At 41.4% G+C, this 14340-nt stretch overlaps 1 protein-coding gene across 1 annotated transcript in view; it reads right to left on the bottom strand.

Annotated features, from left to right (window-relative positions):
- Positions 1-14340, bottom strand: part of Rtf1 (RTF1 homolog, Paf1/RNA polymerase II complex component) — a 57387-nt gene that overhangs the window by 28973 nt on the left and 14074 nt on the right. Inside the window, exons 3-4 of the mRNA XM_021193011.2 lie at positions 6407-6554; positions 2879-3083 (exon numbers count right to left, since the gene is read on the bottom strand). Coding sequence (XP_021048670.1) covers positions 2879-3083; positions 6407-6554 — 353 coding nt within the window. The remainder of the gene's footprint in view (positions 1-2878; positions 3084-6406; positions 6555-14340) is intronic.

Below are 14340 nucleotides of genomic sequence, written 5' to 3'. Positions count from 1 at the left end.
TCTCTTCTCTTCTCTTCTTTCTTTCTTTCTTTCTTTCTTTCTTTCTTTCTTTCTTTCTTTCTTTCTTTCTTTCTTTCTTTCTTTCTTTCTTTCTTTGAGACAGGGTTTCTCTGTGTAGCCCTGGCTGTCCTCGAACTCAGAAATCCACCTGCCTCTGCCTTCCAAGTGCATGGATTAAAGGTGTGCACCACCATCGCCCAGCCCAAGTCCTGTTTCTTGCAATACAAGTTAACTTGTAGGCATTCACACTCAAAATGAATACCTACCACTTTCTGTTAACTGAAAGCCAAATGTTGCCTAGGATAACTTATCATACTTAATATGGTCTTCAGAAGGGACAAACAGGCTCCCGAGGCAAGAGAATTAACAGCTAAAGTGCTTCAATTTTCTTCTAAGATAATAGGTAGATGGGAAAGGAAGCTAGTTTTGGGAACTCTGTTACCCAAGACAAACGACAAGTAAAGTATACTTGACCTCTTTGGGAGAAGGGAAAGAACTTTTGTCATTTAAAATAAATATGGCAAACCCTTGGGAGCCTTAAACAGATTCTGATTAAACAATTGAGTGTTTACAGCAGTGTTGAAGACTGACCCTGGGGACTTGGTAAATTATGCAAGCAATTTACCCAGAGCCACATCCCAGACCAACATTTCAGCCTTTTGTTTTATTGAAGACAGTTTCAGTCTGGCCTCCTGAGTGCTGGGAACAGAGGCATGAGCCACCAAAGTTGGCCCACATTACTTTCCTTAATTAGTAAAATGACATTCTAAATTCAAGGGCTGGAGAGATGGCTCAGCCATTAAGAGAGCTACTACACAACCACAAAGCACAAAGATCATATCCCAACATCCACAGAACAAGCCAGGCAGTCTATACATTCCTGTAATCTCAGCTCCATAGGGGGTGGGGTGGAAATAGGGCCTGCTGGTCTCTAGCTTAGCTAAGATCCTGCCTAAAATGAACAGGTAGAATATAAAAAGACACCTGACAGACACCCTATTATAACTATGTGTGCACACATAGGCATGAGTACCTATATATATCGTACACAAAACAAGCAGGCACACACACACAATATAAAAGTCAAGACAAGATTATGACTTTCTCAATAATTTTTGTCTGGTTGAAGTGAAATAGTATACTTACTTTATTTTTTACTTAAATTAATTACATAGGATGTCTTGTCCCACCAGCCACCAAGTAATGACAAAGACACTTTGTATTAATTATGAGAGCTTGGCCTGAGCTTGGCAGACCCTCAGCTAGCTCAGGTGATGGTGGTACATGCCTTTAATCCCAGTACTCAGGAGGCAGAGGCCAGCCTGGTGTACAAATTAAGTTCCAGGATAGTCAGAGCTACAAAAAAGAAACCCTGTCTTGAAAAAACAAAAGTAAGTAAGCAAAAATTAATTATATTTTATTTACCTTTTGTATATTTGTTTGTTTTTTAATAAGTAGCTCTGGCTGTCTTGGAACTCACTATATAGACCAGGATGACCTCAAAACTCAGAGATCACCTGCCTTTGCTTACCAAGTGCTGGAACTAACAGCATATGCTACTATACAGCAAAACTTATCTGTCTCTCTGTCTCTGTCTCTATCTTGGTTTTTCAAGACAGGGTTTCTCTGTGTAGCCCTGGCTGTCCTGGAACTCACTCTGTAGACCAGGCTGGCCTCAAACTAAGAAATCCGCCTGCCTCTGCCTCCCAAGTGCTGGGATTAAAGGCGTGTGCCACCACTGCCTGATCAAGAAAACTTGTCTTAAAAATCAAAAAGGAAGGCACCACTCAGTAGTGGAAATCTTGAGGCCCTGGGATCTATCACCAGAACCACAAACCAACAAAAAGCCTACTACTGAATAATGAACATTAGTACAGAAGGCATAAATATGACCCTAAGCTATTTAGTTTACATTACACTAACAATCACATTTCCAAATGTCCATTCCTATGAACAGACTTCCTTCAGCTTATTAAAGAACTGCGTGTCAACACAATGGAAACCCAAAACACTGAAAGCTGAAAATGCATTTACTATATCCAACCTACCAAACATCATATAGCCTAGCCTGACTCAAGCATGCTCATTTTTTAAAAAGATCTATTTATTTATTGAATGTATGTGAGTACACTGTTGCTGTCTTCAGACACAGCAGAAGAAGGCACTGGATCCCATTACAGATGGTTGTGAGCTACCATGTGGTTGTTGAGAATTGAACTCAGGACCTCTGGAAGAGCAGTCAGTGCTCTTAGCCACTAAACCATCTCTCTAGTCTCACATGCTCAAATCTTAATTGTAGTTTGGTAAAACCATTTTCACAAAGCATTGTTGGGATAATTTCTTGTGCACTGTGGAAAGATTATCTTTTTATGAAGCATCACCTGTCTCGGTGTTTTGTAAACATGTTCTCCATCACCTTCTGATTGGTTTAATAAAGAGCTGAACAGCCTATAGCAAAGCAGGAGAGGATAGGCCAAACTTCCAGGCAGAGATAGGAACTCTGGGAAAGAGAGAGAGAGGTGGGAGATTTGCTAGCCAGACACAGAGGAAGGAGAAACAGGTACAGGGACTGAAGAAAAGGTAACCAACATGCCACATGGTGGGACAGAGCTAGAGGGTCGGGTTTTCTTAGATGAGCTAGCTGAGGATCTGCCAAGCTCAGGCCAAGCTCTCATAATTAATACAAAGTGTCTGTGTCATTACTTGGTGGCTGGTGGGACAAGACATCCTGTGAAATGAAGTGTTTGGCATCTCATATAATTTATCAAAAACTGTAATAAATGAGAAAAATAATTATATGGGTAAAGCCTTATACTACTGTGAAGCTGGAGAAAATCTTAAACTGTGAGAAACAAACTAAGCGTAGAGACAGCCTTACCTCCTTTTCAACACCTCTCTCTTCTCTATGCGGTTGAAGAGTTCCTGCTCCCTCTCCTTTTCTGTCATCTGCTCCAGTCGGGCCCTGTCTTCCTCATCTCCCATGAGATCCTCTCCATAGCCATCATGGAACTCTTCATCTTCTGACGAGGAGTCTGAATCTGAACTGGAAGAGGAGCTGTTGCTGTCAGAATCTGACACTTCACCTGCAACGAAAGCCAACAAAAGATCACACCACGCCCTGCACGTGCCACCCCTTGGCTCTCCCTCAGGAAAGGCACAAAGCCATCTCCACCCTCTTGGGATGTCTCCTTGATCTATCTTTGGTAAATGCAAACACGTAGGAAAATTTAGGCTGGAAAAATGACCATAACTTTTTTTCTTTTTGAGACAGATTTTTGTTATGTAGCACAAGATATCTTCAAACTCATGTTCTTCTTGCCTCTGCCTCCTGAGTTCTGGGTTTACAGGTGTGTGTTACCTGCCACTCATCTTTCAACTCAACTTGGTTACTCTGAAAAAAAAATTATAGACCTATAAAAACGACCTATAGACAGACAGACAGACAGACAGATATCAAGTTGGTTACACAGAGTAACCCTGCTTCAAAAACAAAACCAAAGCAATACCAAAAAAACTAAGAAATATAAAGGCCAACCCTCATTAAAGGATACTGGAGAGATAAGTGAAGTTATGTAGGCAGTATTAACAAGTGATCTAAGTAAAAAGAGTATGAAAGTCAAATTGAGAAAAGGTTTCTCTGTGTAGCCCTGGCTATCCTAGAACTCTGTAGACCAGGCTGGCCTTGAACTCACAGATCTACCTGACTCTGCCTCCTGAGTGCTGGAATTAAAGGTGTGCCAACCACCACTAGTTATATTTCTTAATTTTTAATTACCTAATTTTTTTATTATATTTGCTTACATGTATGTGTGTGTGTGTAGGGTAGGGGATACAGAGAAAGAGTGAGGGGGAGGGAGGGAGAGAGAATATGCTCATGTGTGGTGGTCACAGTCAGTGTTTTTCTAATTTTTGAGGTTCCAGGGATCAAACTCAAGTTATCTTGGTGGCAAGCATCTTGAGCCATCTAGGAAGCCCAGTTAACTTTGAGTTGAAGGCTCACTGTGTTTTCTTTCCAAGTTGGCCCCAAATTCTGGGTTCAAATGACCACACTGCTTTAGCCTTATGAGCAGCTGGGACTACAGGGGTGTGCCACCAAGTCTGGATTAGCCTCAGTCTGTCAACGCCATTACAATTTTGAACAATTAAAGCCTAATATATTGTTTCACAGAATCCTGTGAGGTAGAAGTGAAAACACCTACAATGTGAAGCTGCTTCTGTATGACGGTGAAGACTGTCAACCTGACTAGATCTAGAATCTCATAGAAGACAAGCTTCTAGGTATGCTGATGATGGAATATCTTGATTAGTTTAACTAAGGTAGGAAAACCAACTCTAAAAGTGAGTGTGGCACTATTCCCTGAGTTTAAAGCCTGGATGCAAAAAAAAAAAAAAAAAAGAGCTATGCACCAGCATTCATTTCTCTGCTCTCTGCTTCCTGGTAAGCAGATGTACTGCAGCCCGCTGCCAGGCTCCTGCCCCAGGCCCTGGCTGTTATGATAAGCTATGCCCCAAACTATGCCCCAGACTAACCCCTGTCTCCCTGATTTCATTACAGCACGGGAAACCTAACCAACCCATGTTACTGTGTTGCTTTGGCTGTCCTGGACTCTCTCCACAGACCAGACCGCTCTGCTTCTACTCACAAGTGCTGAGATTAAAGCTTGTCGACCTTGCCTACCTCTGGAGTCTGTAGGTCCCCACCCGTTACAAAGTTGCAATGCGGATGGCCTATCTTAAACACCTCAGTCTTGATGCCATGAGTGAATAAACCCATGTTTTTTAAATTTTTTATTCTATTTTTATTATTTTTAATTAGAAGGATGTGTGTCTTTGTGTGGGGCTGTGCACGAATGCAGTGTCCTCAGAGGCTATGGTGTCAAATCAAACCCTCTTGGAGCTGGAGTCACGGGTGCTTGTGATTTACTGGGAAACTAACTCGGGTCTTCTGTAAGAGTCTACTGCTCTCAACCTCTGAGCCATCTCCCCACCTCAGCCTGCATTTTTTATAAATTAATAATTCTTCATTTGAATGGTTACAACCATGGATGACTGACAGACAACTGGAATATAAGTAGTGCAACTGAGAATCTAAATTTTAAATATGAATTTTATTTCATTTAAGTTTAAATATCAAGTTATCCCCTAATCTGGCCTACTTGGTTTGTTCTGTCAAGAAACAATTTAGGCTATGTATTTGGCAAGCATATTACAAAAGTTATTCATGTCCTTTGTTGTCCCTACCTCCATGGTATTGTGGATCAAACTCAGGGCTTTGATAGACAAGTAGGCTGCCACCAAGCTACAATCCAACAGTTTTATAAAAAGTCACCTTCATTCCTCCTCTTCCTGTTCCTGCCCCTACTCCTCACTGTGCAGTCCTGGCTGGGGACCTGGCTAGGCCTTGGTGTTGCTGTGTGATTTCCCCCAAGAACTCTTCTCTGCACTGATGGTTTGGATCACTTTGTTAGCGGTTATCCCCAGGTTTCTCTGTATAAAGGCTAGTATGTACTAGGCAATGCTTTTAGACTACATAAATTATCTTGTCCCTCACAAAGTCAAACTCATCCAGTAGATTTTGATAATTCTGCATTCTTTTTTTCCTTTTTTTCAGACTCAGAAGTTTGAGACCAGAAGGTCACCAGTTCAAGGTCAACCTGGACCACATAGAGAGGACAGGGCCAGTTTGACCTGAATAGCAACAACAAAAACAAACAAAAAAACAGCACACATTACTAATGGGTATTCAATCATCAGTCATACCAGAATTTGTTTTATTTAACTTGCATTCATAGACAAGTGCTTAAAACCAGGTTAGGCCATTTTTTGGCCAAAAATTTAAAAAAACAAAAACAAACAAACAAACAAAAACAGGTTACTATTCTAGTCCTTGAACAAGTTCAGCTGTCAAACTAGTATTGACAAAACCAGCAGCCAGGTGTGATGGCGCACGCCTTTAATCCCAGCACTCGGGAGGCAGAGGCAGGCGGATTTCTGAGTTCGAGACCAGCCTGGTCTACAAAGTGAGTTTCAGGAGAGCCAGGGCTACACAGAGAAACCCTGTCTCGAAAAAACAAAAACAAAAAACAAAACAGCAAAATTTCTGAATTATCTTCATGGAGGAATATTTTCTATGGAATTTAGTATCTGTTTCAAAGATTTCCCTTCTCTGTCAGACCAGTAATTTCTCAGAAAAAAAAAAGAAGAGAACACTCAAAATTGAGCCTAACACAGGGGATCTGTGGTCACACTTCAGCAGCCTAACCAACCCTTTGGTGTTAAAGACCCACTGCCCCTTCCTTTTCCCTTCTCCCGACTCCTGCTGGGCTGGGTGCTGGGTCGGGTGCTAGGCTGGGCTGGGTGCTGGGCCGGGTGCTGGGTGCTGGGCTGGGCTGGGTGCTGGGCTCACCTTCCTCAGGGGCAGAGCTCTCAGCTGAGCTGTCTCTGTCTGAGCTGCCCGAGGAGGCAGCTTTGTTGGCTTGCTTCTTCATGGCTCCTTTCTTCTCTACTTTTCTGGCTTTTCCTTTCTTCTTATTTTTATTGCTCCCAAATGTCCACTATAAGGAGGGGAAAAAGGAAAATTGAAATAGGACTAGGCACTTTAATGAAGTGATAACACGCTTATCATACCAGTACTTGTGAAGGGGAGGCAGGAGGATTCCACGTTTGAAGCTAGTCTGGAGCTGCATAGTAAGACTGTGTTTTTAAAAACAAACACAAACCCAAGAGAAAACAAGTTTTTTCTATTTTCTGTGGTAGAGATGGCACCAAATGCTGAGGGCTAGCATGCTGGGTTAGAGTACTTAGGACAGCTGAGCACTCATGTGGGTCTCAGGAAGGCAGAGCTTCCTGCAGGGGAAAACAACAAGAAACACAGGGAGAAAGGACAAGAGCCACCCTTTGGCATGAATAGCACTGGCAACTCCAAGGAAGCAGTAAATAAAGTTAGACTGTTAGGTCTGAATATTGAATCTTGTTTTAAAAACATCTGGCCTGTGAGGCTGGAGAGACAGCTCAACAGTTCTGAGTCCACACTGCTCTTGCAGAGGACCTAATTCAGTCACATAGACAAGCACTAAGTCACACTGCTAGTTAGTACAGAACTAACTGATAGATACAGTGCGCTCCAGTGTCTCCGGCTTCCTGGTGTTTACTTTGCTGTGGGTAGTGCACAGTACATGTGGATGTGAGAGCATTTGTATGCTTGTGCATGTGCAAGCCAGAGAGGTCAATGTCAAATGTCTGTTTCTCTACTGATCTCCACTTCAGTGTTTGAGACAGGGTCTCTCACTGAGATTGGTGGAAGGGAGCTCCGGGATCCGTGTTGTCTTCATTGCCCCCAGCGGTAAAGTTATAGACATGCACCTCCCGTTTTCATGCCGGCAAGGCAGGCGCTTTACTGACTGCAATATGATAAAGACTGGAGACTGGAGATGACTCAAAAGTTAAGAGTTCTGGCTGCTCTTTCAGAGAATTGAGGTTTAGTTTCCAGCATTTACATGGTAGATCACAGCCATGTGTTGAGTCTAATTTTAGGAAATCCACTGCAGTTCAAGTGTTGCACATGCAACACATACATGCAAGCAAAATACCCATACATATTTTTTAAAAAAGTAAACTGGATTATGATGTAACAGTGTTTCATTAAATCATGAGATCCTGGAGTTCTAAACTTAAGGAACCTGAAATCTGGTCATTAAAATAATAGGCAGCGGGCTGGTGAGATGGCTCAGTGGGTAAGAGCACCCGACTGCTCTTCCAAAGGTCCAGAGTTCAAATCCCAGCAACCACATGGTGGCTCACAACCATCAGTAACAAGATCTGATGCCCTCTTCTGGAGTGTCTGAAGACAGCTACAGTGTACTTACATATAGTAAATAAATAAATCTTTAAAAAAAAAAAAAAAAAAAATAGGCAGCACATGCTTGCAATTCCATCCAAAAAGTCTTTTGATATTTTAACCTGCTGTTTTAGAATGACTTTAGCTGAAAAACAAAATGATGAATTGTAGTCTACTTTTTAATTTCCATTCTACAAGGAATGTGTACTAAATTATGATGACCCTTTCATCAGCACAGACGATTCAAATCTGTAAACTAAAATTTCAGCCAGGCAGTGGTGGCACACACCTGTAATCCCAGCACTCGGGAGGCAGAGGCAGGCAGATTTCTGAGTTCCAGGCCAGCCTGGTCTACAGAGTGAGATCCAGGACAGCCAGGGCTACCTGGAAACACTGTCTCGAAAATCCAAAAACCAAACAAACAAACAAACAAACAAAAAACCCTAAAATGTCTATATCTACTATTTAGTAAAAATACAGCATCTTTGTTCTTACTCTAATAGGATGGTAAGCCCAGTGCAGTGCATTTATGATGGGTAGTTTTTGTTGTTTTGGTAATTCTGGAGACGTAGCCGTCTTATTAGTTTCCCACAGAGGCTATCCCTAAGACCCACACTTTTACTTCATCTTAATAAAACACGGTTGAAGATGATTTGCTGTTTTTAAAGACCAAGTCTTCCTACAGAGCCCAGGTAGAACTCAAACTGGCACTCCTCCCAAGTGCTGAGTTATACCTGGGACAGTCACTTTAACTGCCATTTACTTTTTCATTTAATGAGGAATGAAAATAAAACACCTGTATGTTATGAAATATTATGAGTGAATAGTGACTGGTATAGATAAATTTGCATTTCAACACCTAGATCATCATCTAGAACGAAATTGTAATTTTCTCTTAAACCTGAAGTTTTAGGCATTTATAATTTTAAATCCTAAAGGAATATGATTTTCAAGTCAGTGTAAAAGAATTCAAAACAGTCCACAATGTTCAGTTTTTGTTAAATGAGCTAAAACTACATCAATTTTTTTATGCAGACCATATTAGAACCAATAATGTATATTGTTCCATTGGTTCTTGTTACAAGAAATAGCACAAAAATGCACACAGTATTCTATCTATTCTGTTAGGAAATGGCCTCAATCCACTTTTCCCAAACAGTGACTGGACACTGTGAACTCAATAGAAATGTGAGGCAGTTTAGAGTAAAAGGTTGCGCTACCAGGGTCTCGTGTGAGCCAGAGTGGCTAGGGCTGGTTTTGCCGACAGATGTGGGTTTCTAATGTGCAACAGAGCCAAACTCTGGATTCCCTGGGCACTGACCAGAGCAAAAATTCCCTAAAGTAGAGTCACACTAGTGAAGCACTGGCTCCTTGTCCTTCCACTCCCTTTCTCTCTTCCGAAGTGTGAGCCCAGCAACTGTTGCATAAGACACTGCTTTATGGGGAGGGACAAAAGACAAGGGTTAAAATGGAAGAAAAACAGAAGAAGCTTAAATGCCCATTTAAAAGAGAGCTTTTTGCTAAACCTAAATGTGAAAAGGGTATTGGGTGGTTTTCTTCCAACGATTTTCAAAAGAAGATACAAAGCTGCACCACACACCCGCCGGCCCCCATGAACCTCCAAAGGGAAACAGCCAATCAATGCAACCAGTGACCCTATAGGGAATTAGAATGTTGTACCTAAAGCCAGTGAAATGTTCAGTGGGTGAGGGAACTTGCTGGCAGGCTTAATGACTACATACTGGGAGCAAAGACCCAACTCCTGAAAGTTATGCTGGCCTCCACATGTGTGCTGTGACTCATGCCTGTCCACAAAAAACTAATAAAAACTCTTTTTAAAAAAGAAATTTCCAGCCGGACATGGTGGCGCACGCCATTAGTCCCAGCACTTGGGAGGCAGAGGCAGGCGGATTTCTGAGTTCGAGGCCAGCCTGGTCGACAGAGTGAGTTCCAGGACAGCCAGGGCTACACAGAGAAACCCTGTCTTGAAAAACAACACAAAGCTGGGCAGTGGTGGCGCATGCCTTTAATCCCAGCACTTGGGAGCCAGAGGCAGCCAGATTTCTGAGTTCGAGGCCAGCCTGGTCGACAGAGTGAGTTCCAGGAGAGCCAGGGCTACACAGAGAAACCCTGTCTCGAAAAAAAAAAAAAAGAAAAGAAAAGAAAAAAAGAAAGAAAGAAAGAAATTAGTTAATTAATTTCTGGCTGAATGTGTGCACCTGATGACCAAACATTTGGTGGAGTCCAAAGACTTCTGTTTAGTTCCTAGCACCTAAGTGCGGAGAATCGTTTGTATTCCTCCTACCCACGGGTAAATACTTAAAATCTGAGAATTTCAGGAAGACTCAAAGAGTTCCGATAATCATCCGAAGATTTTTTTTTTTTTTTTGCCTCTGGAGAGTAGATCATATTTGCAGTATTTTATGATAAAATCTATAATCAGATATTCCTATGTTTTTGGCCTAAGCATGTATATCAAATAGTGTGCAATACCCACTCTCCCAAAATACAGACTCTATGCTAGAGACTGCTCACCCGTCCCTTCAAAACCCTATTCCCTTGTCCTGTGACTCCCAACACAGGACAAATGAAGTCTGTCATTGTCAGAGTGAAACAGTAAGTGGAGTGAGGAAAAACAGGTCAGAATTGATGTTCTGATGTTTTCTCCAGGAAGGATGAAGTAAAGGAATGAGCTATTATTTCATGATTTCTTCGGGGACTGAGGTAGCTCTGTTGCTCCCTGTGAAAAGTTCAAGCCTCTATTTTCGTACCTGAGGAACACAGGAGTCCAGATGATCTCTAAGATCCTTAACATTATGGGATTTTTATATGAACTGGGTGTTTGACAGGAGGGCTGTGTATTTCTTATTCTAGACACTAACAGTCACATGAGGGGTATCTAAGAAGTCACGGTTTCTGAACTTTGGTGTTTTGATTACTTTTTATCCTGAAGATTGCAAGGGTCAGAGAAACTGAAGAGTAAATGCAATTTTTATGTCAGTGCAAAGGCCTGGTCCACATCTCAATTGAGTCCACCCAGTAACGGCTACCCACAAACCACCAAAGGAAAAAGGAGGATTGGGTTGTCAGTCAGGTGTCATACATACTGGCATCCTGCTGGTATGTAAGCCACACACAACACCAGGCAAGTGATTATATAAATATGCAGCAAAGAAAGCAAAAGATAAAGGCTAGAGGAAAGATGTTTCTTATTCAATAAAACAGACTACAGCCCAACTCGCGAGGTCACAGCTTAATGGGCAGCAGTTAAATAACAAATCAGAGGGTATGTGGATGTTACAAACAGCCTGGGGCCAGTTTCCTTCCAAACACTCAGAAAAAAGATGGGATGAAACCTAAGATAGAAGTGGTTGCTTCAGACTTGGGTAGCCTTGACATACTGAGTACTATGAATATTCTGGAGGTAGGAGAGCAAAGAAACTTCAAGATTTCAGACAGCATCTCTAAGAGGCAAAAATACCTACACACCCAGGTCTTGGGATACAGAGAAGAAACTATTTGAGCTAAAACACCCCCACCCCCTTGAACCAGGTTTGTGAAATTCACTACATAGCCTAGATCGAGCTCCTGCCTTAACTCTCAGCACAGGGATTATGGGTCTCCATGCTGTTTCTAAATTAAAATTATATATGAAATAAAAGCATTTCAAGTAAATAGTGTTCAAGAATAACAGCTAGGCTAGTAACAAACAGTGCTGGAACTGGGTCAAAAGAACTGGATAAGAGCCAAGCATTTAACCTGTGCCTGCTTCTTCTATGTAAAATGCCAGTGACCCAGGACTTGACCGCTTACTCTGGGTAAAGACTAAAAAGAGACAGAATAACTACGGTTTCAATCTTACTATAAATCGTGTTCTAGCTGTGGGAGGAACTCAGTGGGTAGAGTGCTTACTTAGCATGCAGGAAGCCCAGGTTTTGATCTCCAGCAGATCATAACCGGAGACATGAAGATCACAAGTTCAACTTAGGCTGGAGAAAGGGCCCATTGAATAAAAGTACACACTGTTCTCGCAGAGGACCTGATTCCAGCACCCACATGAGTAGTAAGTCCAGTTCCAGATCTGATGTCTCTAGATTCTACCAGTACTGCACTCAGATGCATACACCATACATACACATAATTAAAAATAAAAATTATTATAAAATAGTTCAAGTTCCTTTTGGCTACATAGTGAATTTCAAGCAAGCCTGTGATATAATAAACCCTGTCTCAAAACAACATGGAGTGGTGGTGCACTCATTTAATCCCAGCATCCAGGAAGCAGAGGCACACCTCTGTAAATCTGAGGCTAGCCTGGTCTACATGGCAAGTTCAAGGACAGTCAGGACTACATAGGGAGACTTTGTCTCGAAAACAAAACAAAACCCTTGTTCTACAAAATTCAACATACTATTTTATGTTGGAAAAAGAAAATCAGAAATTCCACGAAGGCTGTTTTTCTCTGTCCTTTCCTCTTTTCATGTACTGAAGTCAAAGTGTTATGACCTTCAGCTGCTGAAGTGTTCTTTCCAGTTTCTGCGGCTTGATTCATATGAAACAGAAAAAGCCTTGCTAATTTTTATTGTAGCTCAAGAAGATTTACTCCAAATAATGCATCAATATATTTACTAAACTTAGGGTTTCCTCTTAAAAAATATTACACATAGAACATCCACTTATTCTCTTACCTATTGGATCTTATACTTACTAAGTATATATATCTTACTCTAAATGGGAAACTGTTATCATTTCTCTCCATTTCCCATCTCCATATAAATCAAGTAGCTGTTCTCTTGCTCTAAAATCAGAGTGCTTTACTCCTTATGATAAACTATTCATTAATTCCCTCACCAAGCCCCTGCAAGACAGGGTCTCATGCAGCTAGACTGGCCTTAAACTTTGTAAGTAGGCAAAGATGACCTGCACTCCTGATCATGTTGCCTGTACCTCCCCTAAGTGCTGGATTACAAGTTGTGGTCCCATACCAAGCTCCCACTGACCTTTTAAATTAGCTGCTCTTGGTTTGTGGCTCAGCAAGTAAAGGCATGTGCTACCCAAGCCTGGCAACTTGAGTTTAATTCCTGAAACCCACATGAGGAAGTAAAGAACTCTTATTATAAGTTGTCATCTGACATCTACATGTGCATAATGATAAGGGTACCCACACATAGAATACATTTATTCACATACAGAATAAGTAAAAATTTTAAAATTAACTGTTCTCATCAATTTTCTGTACTATAAAATCTAAGAGGACCAAAACATTTCTTTATACGTATATTCATGTCTAACTAATGACAAAAGTATCCAGGCAGGGTGGCTCATATTTATAATCCCAGCACTTGGGAAGTGAAGGCAGGAAGAATGCTGCATCAAACTTACAAACAGACAAATAGACAAAAATAAATAAAGGAGCATGTTTTAAAAACTCTAGGAAGCTCCTGGCACATGTTTGTTCCATCTCACTGAGGATGGGCACTTCAACAGCCAAAACATTTTAAAGGTTGGTTTGCAATGGGAAAGATCCAAAAAGCAGAGTAGAAGCAATGCAGCACAGTAGTGTTTCCCAGACAGATGTGTGGATGCTCACAGACAGATGTGTGGATGCTCACAGACAGATATGTGGATGCTCACAGACAGATGTGTGGATGCACATTATGGCAAAGGAACAAAGGCAATGGCCTCTATCTCAAAGTTCTTATTTCACAGATTCCTCAAGAACCCCCACCCAACTTAAGCTATCTACAGCCCAATTCTGGATCATGGTGCTATCACTGAGTTCTCTAGTGCCAGAGTTGAATGAATAACGATAAGAAAAAAAAAAAAGACTTTATGTTACCTCCTAACTATCCAAACTAGTAAAACATTTGCTCTAACTTTGAAGTGCTCTGTACTGGGCTAGGTGGAAAGATGATCTTTCAGAGCAGTTAACACAGAACTACTCCCTGTCAATCACACAGAGCTACAATAAGCCTGTGGGCAGGGGTTGGAGGGAGGAGACAGGCTGCAGCAGAGGTTAAGAACATTTTATGGATTGTTGAAGAAATGGCTAAGTGGTTAACAACGCTTTGCTGCTCTGACAAAAGCTGGTATTCAATCTTAGTCCCAAAAACAGGTAGTTCATAAGCATCTGTAACTGCAGCTTAAGGAGAATCTAATGCTGTCTCTGGTCCCTGCAGGCACTTGCACTCAAATGCACATATGCACAGATATACAATTTAAAAAAAAAAAAAAAAAACTTAAAAGAACAATCTTAAGAGGTAAAAGCCGCTCCAAATGTCTTTCTGTGGTAGACAGGGCACAACCTAACAGCCAAGCTTTTCCTCATTACATACATAAATAGCTGAGGTAAAGTGCGATGCATTGTTTGTTTAAGTGGAAGGTCTTGATACACAGTCGCAGCTAGTTTCAAATTCAAGATCCTCCTACCTCAGCCTCTCCAAGGTTAAAGAAACCATACTTGGCTAAGGTAAAGAATACATGTAATCAGAACAAAGGGAACC

Source organism: Mus pahari, chromosome 3 (genome assembly GCF_900095145.1).
Source record: "Mus pahari chromosome 3, PAHARI_EIJ_v1.1, whole genome shotgun sequence".
NCBI classification, from domain to species: domain Eukaryota; kingdom Metazoa; phylum Chordata; class Mammalia; order Rodentia; family Muridae; genus Mus; species Mus pahari.
This window is presented reverse-complemented; position numbering and strand designations above follow the sequence as displayed.